General features: G+C 36.2%; 1 protein-coding gene across 1 annotated transcript; it reads right to left on the bottom strand.

Moving 5' to 3' along the window:
• Positions 1-426: 426 nt before the first annotated feature.
• Positions 427-14312, bottom strand: LOC132549933 (cytochrome P450 10-like). The gene is made up of 11 exons (XM_060213918.1): positions 14178-14312; positions 13401-13604; positions 12964-13160; positions 8457-8647; positions 7585-7805; positions 6429-6569; positions 3597-3763; positions 2323-2401; positions 1612-1774; positions 1096-1139; positions 427-543 (listed from the first exon to the last, which is right to left on the bottom strand). Exons 1-11 carry the CDS (start codon positions 14310-14312, stop codon positions 427-429), a joined length of 1659 nt encoding a protein of 552 aa, XP_060069901.1.
• Between the last annotated feature and the right edge of the window lie 363 nt (positions 14313-14675).

The following is a 14675-nucleotide window of genomic DNA, read 5'->3' as shown; positions in this document are numbered from 1 at the left end:
TACTTTCAGGTTTGGACTATAATGTACCATTTTTCATGTTCAATTAAAACTTTCATAATCATTTTTATAAAGTAAAACCTTCACAGTCATAGAAGTTGATGAAGTCAAAATTCATGCTTAATCTGTGAGATTCTGCTTAAGACTTATCCTGCTGTGACAGTTTCTATATCAGGTGACAGAGAATACACCTAGTACGTATCTCCTGGTGGCTTGAGCTGGCGGGAATCTGACTTAATCTGCTTATATGACGTCAGCATGAATGAGCGACATCTTGTCGCTTGCGGTTTCATCAGATTAAAGCACCGTCATTTAGTCCTCCAGTATCCGATGCACTGGTCATCACAGCTGTATGTTGTGTACAGGTACACAATATCACAGTCCAAGGAGGCAAGGATTCCAGTATCTACGTCGTGAGGATTTCCATTTTCATACACTTTCTCTAGGTATGAACGAAAGTTGAAGAGGTCTGTCTGGAGTCATGACTGTGTTTAAAACTGGTTCAATATCTTCATGATGGTACTCGATCTTGAAGTTCTGTACCATCTGTTGAAATACAAATTGAAAGAAAGTTAGATTGAATAACGCAATAGAAAAACACCCATCAGCAATACGGTTATGACAGGATAGTAACAAAATAATAGAAAGAGGAATAATTCCGGCTAGAAAGAAGATGGAAAGCAAAAGACCGGTTAGAAAGAAGATGGAAAGCAAAAGACCGGTTAGAAAGAAGATGGAAAGCAAAAGACCGGTTAGAAAGAAAGAAAAAACCGGTTAGATAGTTGCAATATCTTGTGAATGCATTGTTCAAAAACAATGACAATCTGTCAAGCAAATCTCTAAGTTACAGTGGACGTGATTCCGTTTCGAATGTTGCATTATTGCATTGCGAGACGATATCTTCCGGGGAAAGCACGAAGCGGGAAAGTCTTGTGCACAGCAGTGTGTGACATTAAGTTACACTGCTCGTCATACCATTATGTAGTCTTCATAGAGACACATCCTTTTCCGATATTTTGATTTATTTCTGATAGCATTAAACAAAGGCACAGCTTTTATTTATAAAATATTCAAGAATTCGCAACGATTCATACCAACCTTTGATAACATAATGTGCATCTCCTGTTCTGCAAATCTGCGACCTGAAACAAAGGTGAATGTTCTATTAAATCTATTAATTTCTTTAATGATTATAAACTGTGGGAAAGAAACTAATCATTCAATTTGACCCCTGCAGTAATTAACAACTCTGGCTACGGTTTTGGTGACGACAAACAACGGTTTTATTTCTATCAAGTCCTATATCTACCACACGTACAACTTCACCGCTTATGTACAATCTCGCTCCCAGACCATACACCTGTGTGTCTCCATGCCCATACACACCCGCCCTTGTATGACTCGTTTCAATCACATTTATATCTCTTTCCTCCCATCAGAGGACAATCTGAACAAAATAGTACAATCTCGCTCCCAGACCATACACCCTGTATGTGAATGCCCATACACACCCGCCCCTGTATAACTGTTTCAATCACACGAGAAGACAACCTGAATAAAATACGTATAATCTTCCAGGACGTATGTGTACATCCCGACTCCATGTGCACCTACCTATACACATTCTTGCTCCATGTCCCCACACAAGGTTGGAAAGTGCCTTGATGTTGGAGTCCATGTTTGCCTCTCTGAGCCATCTCTCTGGACGGAACTCTTCTGGATTTGGGAAATACTCGGGATCTCGGAACATTCCATATAGATTAGCTTGGACATGGGTCTGAAATAGAAAACAAGAACGATAACTCCGTGAGGCTGCTGAACAGAAATATGACGTTCAAAAACGTAGCTGCTACATCAAAAATGCAAAAGTAATTTGACAATTCGAAGTAGCTGTCTAAGTATGATACATTGTCTTAGCGCTAAACTTAATGAAGATGATATATAGTCTGTATTTGAGTATTTGTTCACGAGCGATCCTAGCGGAACATTCAGGAACTATCAAATACTACCACAGATACAAGCTACACGTTCACAAATAACGGCGGGAGACCAAGGATGGCATTAAGGAAAAAGAAGAAAACGAGAATTAAGAAAATAATGAAAAAGCCGAAAAGATTTGTTTGAGCCTTTGATGTGCATCAAACGAATCTCGACGCCGCATAACGGTATATTGTGATTGCTTTGGAGTTGGGTGTCAATCTTAAAAAAGAGTATTAGCCTGTGATTGGTCAGTTCTTTTCCCCTGGAACCAATCAATTACTTCGCTTGTGCCTTTAAGATATATATAGACTTATAGATATTTATATATATATATATATTACTTACTCCTGCCGGTAGATTAAATCCACCCACTTCTATGTCCTTCTGCACAAATCTGCTGGTAGCGAACGTGATCGGATATAACCTGAAAAGGGTGTATCTTTGTTATAAACGTTCTGTCGTATGTTTCAAATTACAGCCAGGTAGCAAATTTATCTAAATGTCTTCACAATTATTAATTAATACTCTGTAAAAATTGAATAACAAAGTTTACACTCATGTAACAATATTGTGAAATCCCTGATAATTCATGTATATAGTACAAATTTTGTAGACGTAGATTTCACACAGAAAGTTTTGCTGGCGTCACGGACTTGATCAGTTTTAATAAATATGTTGATTTTATGTCCGTTCATAAGTCAGGTAAGTCGTAAAATATAATATTAACAGTTTTATTCACATAGTGAGGTACAGCAGGGATATTCTCTCCTGTCTCTTGTACAGGTCATTATGTTTAATATTGTAAGATTGGTTGAACTTTGTCCACATGGCTTGTTTGTTACGTTTTTAGAGTTGTTAACAGCGTCAACAATTTCAACGTTTTATGGATGTTAAGCCCCATCTCTTGGGGAAAACTCTGGAGATGTTGAGTTGATTTCAACGAAATGTTTCTATGAACTATCACCACGAATCACAGATTTCAAATCCTGAATTCTCACTTGGAGACTACTTTCTCAGATTTATTAGGACCCAAAAATAAACATTTCAGCTGGTTTCTGCAGAGACCCCACATTTTTAATTATGAAAATCATTCTGGAAAATTTCTCTATCAAAACTTAAAATGCTAACATATTTTGAAAAGTTGAATACTAGAAGATGGTCAAATAAATTAATGTCATTTTAGAACATTTTCATGTTTTGGTTGCTGTGCATTTTAAAGCTCGTTAAATCGAATGAAATCTTCTTCACATTATTTTTTTCTTAGTTGTCTAGTATCATACCCTCACTTTTTAATGAAAGACTAAAATTTATTTTAAGAAAGATCGTCGTAAAAATGACAGAGAATGTCTATTATGCAGGGAGAAATAAAAAGAATACGTGAAAATTAATCATTTTCTGATACACATATTCTCACGGATGTATCGGAAAAGTCGTGAAGCAACATAGTGATTTACTTCTAGTATCTACTTCTAAAATCAAACCTCGCAAAAATCTCGACCTGAAAAAAGTTTATATGGGATTTTGTTTTACTCTCAAGAGTGCATCCTTTAAATTTAAATGTCGTAGGGTTAAGCAGCTATATTTGATAGTGCTGACTAACTTTAGACCAAAGTGTTTACCTGAATGTCTCTTTAATGACAGCTTTGATGTAAGGTAGTTTGTTGAGGGTTTCCGGAGTTATCGCCTCCTTGCTAGGTAGGACAGACTGGATTTCTTGAAAGAGTGTTTCCTGTACTTTTGGGTTCTTAGCAAGGCAGTACATCACCCACAGCGAGCCGTTAGATGTCTGTGCGGTGAAAACAAACAATTACAGAGGGCCAACACACCAGGAAAAATTGTCCGCTGGCGTTGAATCAACATACGAGTGAAGAACCCCTACGTTCTCATTCCAAACCCATTGAAGTATATTGAATTATACGTCTCGACGTCCCATCCCAATTTTGTCAAAACAGACGGAAACAAGAGCCCCTACTTCCCAAACCAATATCGTCAAAACAGATGAAATCAAGTGGCCCTAACTCCCAGCCAAATCTCGTCAAAACAGATGAAATCAAGTGTAACGACTTCCCATCCCAATCTCGTCAAAACAGATGGAATCAAGTGTCCCGACCTCCCATCCCAATCTCGTCAAAACAGATGGAATCAAGTGGCCCTAACTCCCATCCCAATCTCGTCAAAACAAATTGAATCAAGTGTCCCGACCTCCCATCCCAATCTCGTCAAAACAAATTGAATCAAGTGTCCGACCTCCCATCCCAATCTCGTCAAAACAGATGGAATCAAGTGTCCCGACCTCCCATCCCAATCTCGTCAAAACAGATGGAATCAAGTGTCCCGACTTCCCATCCCAATCTCGTCAAAACAAATTGAATCAAGTGTCCCGACTTCCCATTCCAATCTCGTCAAAACAAATTGAATCAAGTGTCCGACCTCCCATCCCAATCTCGTCAAAACAGATAGAATCAAGTGTCCCGACTTCCCATCCCAATCTCGTCAAAACAAATGGAATCAAGTGTCCGACCTCCCATCCCAACCTCGTCAAAACAAATTGAATCAAGTGTCCCGACCTCCCATCCCTATCTCGTCAAAACAGATGGAATCAAGTGTCCCGACTTTCCATCCCAATCTCGTCAAAACAGATGGAATCAAGTGTCCCGACTTTCCATCCCAATCTCGTCAAAACAGATGGAATCAAGTGTCCCGACTTCCCATCCCAATCTCGTCAAAACAAATTGAATCAAGTGTCCCGACTTCCCATCCCAATCTCGTCAAAACAAATTGAATCAAGTGTCCCGACTTCCCATTCCAATCTCGTCAAAACAAATTGAATCAAGTGTCCGACCTCCCATCCCAATCTCGTCGAAACAGGTGGAATCAAGTGTCCCGACCTCCCATCCCAATCTCGTCAAAACAGATGGAATCAAGTGTCCGACCTCCCATCCCAACCTCGTCAAAACAAATTGAATCAAGTGTCCCGACCTCCCATCCCTATCTCGTCAAAACAGATGGAATCAAGTGTCCCGACTTTCCATCCCAATCTCGTCAAAACAGATGGAATCAAGTGTCCCGACCTCCCATCCCAGTCTCGTCGAAACAGATGGAATCAAGTGTCCCGACCTCCCATCCCAGTCTCGTCGAAACAGATGAACTATTTTTATTATCATTAAATCAATGAACAGATTTTTTATAAAAAAAAAAATTAGAGTTAGATACAGTGGAACCATATAATGAATCATCATACTGTTGTTTCGACCTTCTAGGACTCATCAGTGATGTTACATCAAAACAAATTCTAGGACTCATCAGTGATGTTACATCATACTGCTGTTTCGACCTTCTCAAAACTCATCAGTGATGTTACATCATACTGCTGTTTCGACCTTCTAGGACTCGTCAAAACAGATGTTAATCATACAGCTGTTTCGTCCTTCAATCTCATCAGTGATGTTACATCATACTGCTGTTTCGACCTTCTATCATCAAAACAGATGTTACATCATACTGCTGTTTCGACCTTCTTCGTCAAAACAGTGATGTTAATCATACTGCTGTTTCGACCTTCCATCCCAGGACTCGTCAAAACAGATGGAATCAAGTGTCCGACCTCCCTCCCAGTGATGTTAAACAGGTGAACTATTTTTATTTCATTAAATCAATCAGATTTTTTATAAAAAAAAAAATTAGAGTTAGATACAGTAGAACCATATAATGAATCATCATACTGTTGTTTCGACCTTCTAGGACTCATCAGTGATGTTACATCATACTGCTGTTTCGACCTTCTAGGACTCGTCAGTGATGTTACATCATACTGCTGTTTCGACCTTCTAGGACTCATCAGTGATGTTACATCATACTGCTGTTTCGACCTTCTAGGACTCGTCAGTGATGTTACATCATACTGCTGTTTCGTCCTTCTAGGACTCATCAGTGATGTTACATCATACTGCTGTTTCGTCCTTCTAGGACTCATCAGTGATGTTACATCATACTGCTGTTTCGACCTTCTAGGACTCATCAGTGATGTTACATCATACTGCTGTTTCGACCTTCTAGGACTCGTCAGTGATGTTACATCATACAGCTGTTTCGTCCTTCTAGGACTCATCAGTGATGTTACATCATACTGCTGTTTCGACCTTCTAGGACTCTTCAGTGATGATACATCATACTGCTGTTTCGACCTTCTAGGGCTCATCAGAGATGATAAGGACCTAAAGTTTGAAGCTTTTCAACTAACTGAGGATAATCCCAAGTGACCTACACAAAGGTTTTGATTATGATAGCATTAACGAAAGTATGCTGGATTCATGCTAACACTCCGAGACATGTTTAGCTAGTGTGAACGGAATCGGTGTATTGAATACAGAAGTATCAGTGGCTTTTGTCTTTGTTTTTCAGTATACTGAAATATATTTATGCAGGAGATTTATTAAAGATATCATATTTACCGTTTCAGTGGCTCCTACAAGCAAGTCGACAGCTGTAGAGAGGGCGTCTTCAGGAGTTAGGGACTCCTGTGACATCAGATACGTCAAAAACGAGACTTTCTCGTTTTCTTCGGGGACAACGCCTTCCAGAGCCTTTGCTTTCTGATGATATGAAAAATGTTTTAAAATATCAATTGACAAAACATAAAAATATATAATCCATACCAACTCTGAGGTAGGAGGTATGTATGGACAGCTAGTTTACTAGGCAGGACATTCAGGATCGCTGGGATATCCAGGAAGGATTACACACACTAGAACTCATACATTTCACTCTCCCTTGTGATTTCTCGCTCCCATCCGAATGAGAATATGATCAGGTGAAGAAGTTGATGTTATGATACCATGGCGGTCAGTAGAAACTGTTGAGGGTTCGTAGATTAGGGAAGTAATTAGACAAACGTAACACTATGACCCCTCGTAACATTTCAGTTCTAACTTTATAAGACCTCTGTATTAGTGCCTTCCACACCGCTATCTATACGAAGAGTCTTACATATGTATCAGTTTATCATCCTCGATACTCCAGGGATTATGATCACTTTGGTTTTCTGGACCCCTGGAACATGTCATGGCAAAATTGAAGGGACACACGAAGTAATTTATTCCTTTTAAAGATTACAAAGGAGCGACACCCAACTTCAAAGCGAATTGTATTATTGTCTCTAAATTATTTTCCCATTTCATATATTTTTCCATGGCTATTTTCGTCTAAGTACTATTCCTAATTGTCATTAATATTGTATGTACCTTATATATTTGTATTAATTTTCTTATTCTTTGTCTTAAATTTGTAATGTACTCTTCATTTCTGGAGGAATAAAGTCATCTTGTCCTCAGTGTATTGCTCATGGGATCTTCAGTTTTGCTATGACATGTTCCAAGGGGTCCAGAGAACGAAAGTGATCGTAATCCCTGGAGTATCGAGAATGCTAAGACCACGTGCAAAAATATGAAATTTTTACATTTCACAAAAATAGTACATATTTTTTTATAAACTCGGTATTCACAAAAATGAAAATCGAATATGGATAAAAATGTTACTTAAGTTAAATATTGTTGAAATTTGTAATAGATAATTGAAACTCGTATACAAGTCACTAAACTGTTGACTTACCTTATCAACAAAAGATCGACCGATTTTCATAACCTGGTTAGCGTAGCTTTCGTACTGGTTCCACATTTTAGTAGGGAGGATTTTGTAGATGGGGACGTTATACATGAGAGGTTGCATCAGTTTGAAGAAACCTTGGAGGTTGTCTATGAAATCTTGCGCTTGTTGCGGGGTTGGACTTCCGAAACAACCAATCCTTTCCTCGAACAGAAATGTACCAATTGCTACAGAGGAAAACGTCAAATTTCTTAATACATATGTAATTACTTTAAACGTAATAAGGCATCGTTTGCTTTTAAAGTAAAACATAGAGTAAATATCGTGTGATAGGTTTTGATCTTCAACATAAAAACAAGCCACAGATATGAGGATGAATTGTGTGCAATGTGTCAGCATTAGATAAAAATTTATAACTGTCATTGATAAAACATTGTAAACCGTCTTTTATACTTTAATTAAGATTGCAGGTGGTAGACACTTTTAGTCCCAGAGATTTACCGTAACCTACATACTACGTTTTAATTCACAAAGAAGTATTGACGTTGATTTACGAAATGGAGTAAATGATGGGGCTAGTGCACTTTCAGTGGAATTTGATTATCCACGGTTGCCTCCTAGACCTAGGTTTCAAACGTTTGGCCCTCAGCCTCACTGATGAGTCTTAGAAAGTTGTGAAAGTAAATTCGTCACTCGTTGTTACTGTGTCTAAATTTGTTTCAACGGGTGCTATTCGCTTGTGTTTGTTTTTTAACAATCTTATAAGAACTAAAAATTATACAAGTGTACAGAATTCAAGAAGCGAATCACTAAAAATAATTAAATAAAATATAATATTCGTAGATAGAATTATTTTGGAGCTGAATTTAATAGCTTACATTCCATAGCCCATTTGAAGATTTCCTTCTCGAGGACAGGAACCTCGTGGTTGGCAGTGCTCTTGGCCTTGAGGTGATGGACAAAATCTTCAGCCACAGTATCCATGGATCCGCAGTAGTCTAGAACCTCCTTCATTTTCAGCATCTTTTTACTGACTACTGTTCGGTATTTATGCCATTCCTCTCCTTGTCTGAAAAGTTGATGTCGACCCTAAATATCCATCTTTATAATCCCCTTATGTTAAATACATCGAGTGTTGAATGAATGTGCATTACACTGAAAACGGCGATAGAAAAATTCGCAACGAAGGAAAGCGAATTGAAGTTAAGACCAAACAGAAAAAAGCAATTTTTGTAAATATTAATGGGAGTTGTGTTAACATAACATTTTTTGTAGGTGAAGAATTTACAAACAAAAACAGAATCAGGTGTCTGATCAGTAAATCCGAAAATCTATCAGAAGGTAACGGTAAGTCATGTACATGGTAAGCGTTCCTACACAAGGTATTGCAGCGGAAGATTTCCTCCCGATCATTAGTAATTAACCTGGAATCCTCATATCTAATCATACTAATATTGGTAGAAATCCAGAGATATTGGTCTTGTTAACAATGACGGTGCAGTAGAGATTGTTATATGAGAGCAGTTTAGATTAGTTTCAGAGGTAAAGGAAGTTAGTCAGACCGAAAAGATAGAAAAAAGTAAAATTGTGGATGCGAATGAAATCAACTGTTTTGTTGAGTTTCGTAATATGAAAACGATGAAATGATACTTCAAGACATTCGGAGAAAAGATCTAAGAATACAATAGTAACAGAGTGACTTACGTATTATAGTAACACAGTGACTTACGAATTATTAACAGAGTGACTTACGAATTATTAACAGAGTGACTTACGAATTATTAACACAGGGACTTACGAATTATTAACACAGGGACTTACGAATTATTAACACAGGGACTTACGAATTATAGTAACAGAGTGACTTACGAATTATTAACACAGGGACTTACGTATTATAGTAACAGAGTGACTTACGTATTATTAACAGAGTGACTTACGAATTATTAACACAGGGACTTACGAATTATTAACACAGGGACTTACGAATTATTAACAGAGTGACTTACGAATTATTAACAGAGTGACTTACGAATTATTAACACAGGGACTTACGAATTATTAACACAGGGACTTACGAATTATTAACACAGGAACTTACGAATTATTAACACAGGGACTTACGAATTATAGTAACAGAGTGACTTACGAATTATTAACACAGGGACTTACGTATTATAGTAACAGAGTGACTTACGTATTATTAACAGAGTGACTTACGAATTATTAACACAGGGACTTACGAATTATTAACACAGGGACTTACGAATTATTAACACAGGAACTTACGAATTATAGTAACAGAGTGACTTACGAATTATTAACACAGGGACTTACGTATTATAGTAACAGAGTGACTTACGAATTATTAACAGAGTGACTTACGAATTATTAACAGAGTGACTTCCGAATTATTAACAGAGTGACTTACGAATTATTAACACAGGGACTTACGAATTATTAACACAGGGACTTACGAATTATAGTAACAGAGTGACTTACGAATTATTAACAGAGTGACTAACGAATTATTAACAGAGTGACTTACGAATTATAGTAACAGAGTGACTTACGAATTATTAACAGAGTGACTTACGTATTATAGTAACAGAGTGACTTACGAATTATTAACAGAGTGACTTACGAATTATTAACAGATTGATTTACGCATTATTAACAGAGTGACTTACGTATTATAGTAACAGAGTGACTTACGAATTATTAACAAAGTGACTTACGAATTATTAACAGAGTGACTTACGAATTATTAACAGATTGATTTACGCATTATTAACAGAGTGACTTACGAATTACTAACAGAGTGACTTACGAATTACTAACAGAGTGACTTACGAATTATTAACAGAGTGACTTACGAATTATCAACAGAGTGACTTACGAATTATTAACAGATTGATTTACGCATTATTAACAGAGTGACTTACGTATTATAGTAACAGAGTGACTTACGAATTATTAACAAAGTGACTTACGAATTATTAACAGAGTGACTTACGAATTATTAACACAGGGACTTACGAATTATTAACAGATTGATTTACGAATTATTAACACAGGGACTTACGAATTATTAACACAGGGACTTACGAATTATAGTAACAGAGTGACTTACGAATTATTAACAGAGTGACTAACGAATTATTAACAGAGTGACTTACGAATTATAGTAACAGAGTGACTTACGAATTATTAACAGAGTGACTTACGTATTATAGTAACAGAGTGACTTACGAATTATTAACAGAGTGACTTACGAATTATTAACACAGGGACTTACGAATTATTAACAGATTGATTTACGAATTATTAACAGAGTGACTTACGTATTATAGTAACAGAGTGACTTACGAATTATTAACAGAGTGACTTACGAATTATTAACACAGGGACTTACGAATTATTAACAGAGTGACTTACGAATTATAGTAACGGAGTGACTTACGAATTATTAACACAGGGACTTACGTATTATAGTAATAGAGTGACTTACGTATTATAGTAACAGAGTGACTTACGAATTATTAACACAGGGACTTACGAATTATTAACACAGGGACTTACGAATTATTAACAGAGTGACTTGCGAATTATTAACACAGGGACTTACGAATTATTAACACAGGGACTTACGAATTATTAACAGAGTGACTTGCGAATTATTAACAGAGTGACTTACGAATTATTAACACAGGGACTTACGAATTATTAACACAGGGACTTACGAATTATTAACAGAGTGACTTACGAATTATTAACAGAGTGACTTACGAATTATAGTAACAGAGTGACTTACGAATTATTAACAGAGTGACTTACGTATTATAGTAACAGAGTGACTTACGAATTATTAACAGAGTGACTTACGAATTATTAACAGAATGACTTACGAATTATTAACACAGGGACTTACGTATTATTAACAGATTGATTTACGCATTATTAACAGAGTGACTTACGTATTATAGTAACAGAGTGACTTACGAATTATTAACAAAGTGACTTACGAATTATCAACTTACGAATTATTAACAGAGTGACTTACGAATTATTAACAGAGTGACTTACGAATTATTAACAGATTGATTTACGCATTATTAACAGAGTGACTTACGTATTATAGTAACAGAGTGACTTACGAATTATTAACAGAGTGACTTACGAATTATTAACAGAATGACTTACGTATTATAGTAACAGAGTGACTTACGAATTATTAACAGAGTGACTTACGAATTATTAACAGGTTGATTTACGCATTATTAACAGAGTGACTTACGTATTATAGTAACAGAGTGACTTACGAATTATTAACAAAGTGACTTACGAATTATTAACACAGGGACTTACGAATTATTAACACAGGGACTTACGTATTATTAACAGATTGATTTACGCATTATTAACAGAGTGACTTACGTATTATAGTAACAGAGTGACTTACGTATTATAGTAACAGAGTGACTTACGAATTATTAACAGAGTGACTTACGAATTATAGTAACAGAGTGACTTACGAATTATTAACACAGGGACTTACGAATTATAGTAACAGAGTGACTTACGAATTATTAACAGAGTGACTAACGAATTATTAACAGAGTGACTTACGAATTATAGTAACAGAGTGACTTACGAATTATTAACAGAGTGACTTACGTATTATAGTAACAGAGTGACTTACGAATTATTAACAGAGTGACTTACGAATTATTAACAGAATGACTTACGTATTATAGTAACAGAGTGACTTACGAATTATTAACAGAGTGACTTACGAATTATCAACAGAGTGACTTACGAATTATTAACAGATTGATTTACGCATTATTAACAGAGTGACTTACGAATTATAGTAACAGAGTGACTTACGAATTATCAACAGAGTGACTTACGAATTATTAACAGAGTGACTTACGAATTATTAACAGAGTGACTTACGAATTATAGTAACAGAGTGACTTACGAATTATTAACAGAGTGACTTACGTATTATAGTAACAGAGTGACTTACGTATTATAGTAACAGAGTGACTTACGAATTATTAACAGAGTGACTTACGAATTATTAACAGAGTGACTTACGAATTATTAACAGATTGATTTACGCATTATTAACAGAGTGACTTACGTATTATAGTAACAGAGTGACTTACGAATTATTAACAGAGTGACTTACGTATTATAGTAACAGAGTGACTTACGAATTATTAACAGAGTGACTTACGAATTATTAACAGAGTGACTTACGAATTATTAACAGAGTGACTTACGTATTATAGTAACAGAGTGACTTACGAATTATTAACACAGGAACTTACGAATTATTAACAGAGTGACTTACGAATTATTAACAGTGTGACTTACGCATTGACAAGCCCCAGTCCAATGCCGTTCTTTGTTCTGTAATAAGCCATAGGTTCCATCTCACGTCGTTTGGGATATTTGCCTTCGTCTCGTATCACTTTGTTATACTCTGCGGGATCGCTTATTATAACGGTAGAAATTGTTGCTATTTTCTCTTTGTAGATTGGTCCAAATTCCAAAGCTCGTATTCTGTATGCCTGTAAACAATTTATACAAAACGTTTGAGCTGATTCTGAGCGTGTCGCTGAAGGCTATTTCTCTAAGTAAGATATAGTTTTTATCATTTAATGCCAATTTCGCTATGAAAGCGATTGCATCTAAAAGGTCAAAGCTGTTTGTGACATAAATTATCTATTTTCCACATTATCAACATTCCGTTTTAGTCAAGGAATTATCACAATTTCACAAAAAAAAAAAAAAAAAAATATCAGCCAAACCTCAAACATTTTGCTGAATCTGAGACCGTCCTTTTTGAAGTAATCGAACAGTGTCCCAACAATAGGAAGGCCTTTGGGTCCGGGTATGGCGTCGTAGCTTTGTAATTTGGTGGCGATTTCTGGAGATTCCACTTGGTATGCCGATGTTGGAAGCGGTTTCTTTATCATATTATCAATTGTTTCGAAAGTTTTTCTAAATGGACACTGTAAATGAACAAAAATCTGTACAATGTAAGGGGATATTCTGGTCGTAATCTTATCAAATCTATATCAACAAGTTTGTAGATGGAACTAAAACGCTTGTTTCTTAATTCCTGAAAAGATTTAAGTAAGGTGCTAAGTAAGTAAAATCTACTCTCTATTTGTAATAATGTCACATTTGCTGTTAGCTGTCCAGTAAATCGGTCGGGTAACATTTTGTTTATCTCGAAGTCCTGATTTCTACAATTTGCAGGGTGAACAATAAGGAGATGGAATAATATTCGAGACGAGATATCTGGAGATGCAGGATATATGTCACATTAAATGATCGCGCGATATTCGAAATGTAATATCAAGATTTGCAGACTGGCAAAAAAGAAGGGAGATCAGGTTTTGTTATACTGCATCTGGTACCCAGGAATTGCCCGACTTTATAACTTTTGAAGCAAATTGAAGCAAAATATCACAGATTTTGATGAAATGTCTAATCTTTTATTTCCAAATCGACGAGAGTTCTACTTTTATACATCAATGTTTTACTGTCATTAACCTTCAGATTTATCATTGAACACTCACCGTTCCTGCAATGTCTGCTCCAACAGTGAGCACTTGCGCCCCCTGGTGGCTGGGAGTCGACGTTGAAACAACTCGTTTGAACGGGGTATTAATTTTTACCAATTTGGTAAGAGCTTTTGTTCTGGTGGATGCCATTTCTGTTGTGAAAATAAATCTATGTGTTAGTATGAATCGTCAAAATACACTTCACATATGACAGTATATATACTAAACAAAAAAAGAAAAGTAACACTACTTTATTCTGTGATCAATTAATTAGCCCGTCCATAAATCCTTACCAATCATGTACGAGTAAAGTAATTGATCAATTCTGATAAAACTGCAGTCATATTTCATTATAAAACTTTGCGTTCAGTTGATTTTATTCGACTGTAAAGGACGTTGGGGTCAATTTCAAAGGTAACACCATTAGTAACGGGTATGGCCACTGTTTGCGAAGTAAACAGCATTGCAGCGTCGTCGCATGGAACTCGTAAACCGGCGGATAATTTGAGGAGA

Source organism: Ylistrum balloti, unplaced genomic scaffold, assembly GCF_031769215.1.
Source record: "Ylistrum balloti isolate Yb309-2 unplaced genomic scaffold, AGI_CSIRO_Ybal_v1 Utg370092, whole genome shotgun sequence".
NCBI lineage: Eukaryota > Metazoa > Mollusca > Bivalvia > Pectinida > Pectinidae > Ylistrum > Ylistrum balloti.
This window is presented reverse-complemented; position numbering and strand designations above follow the sequence as displayed.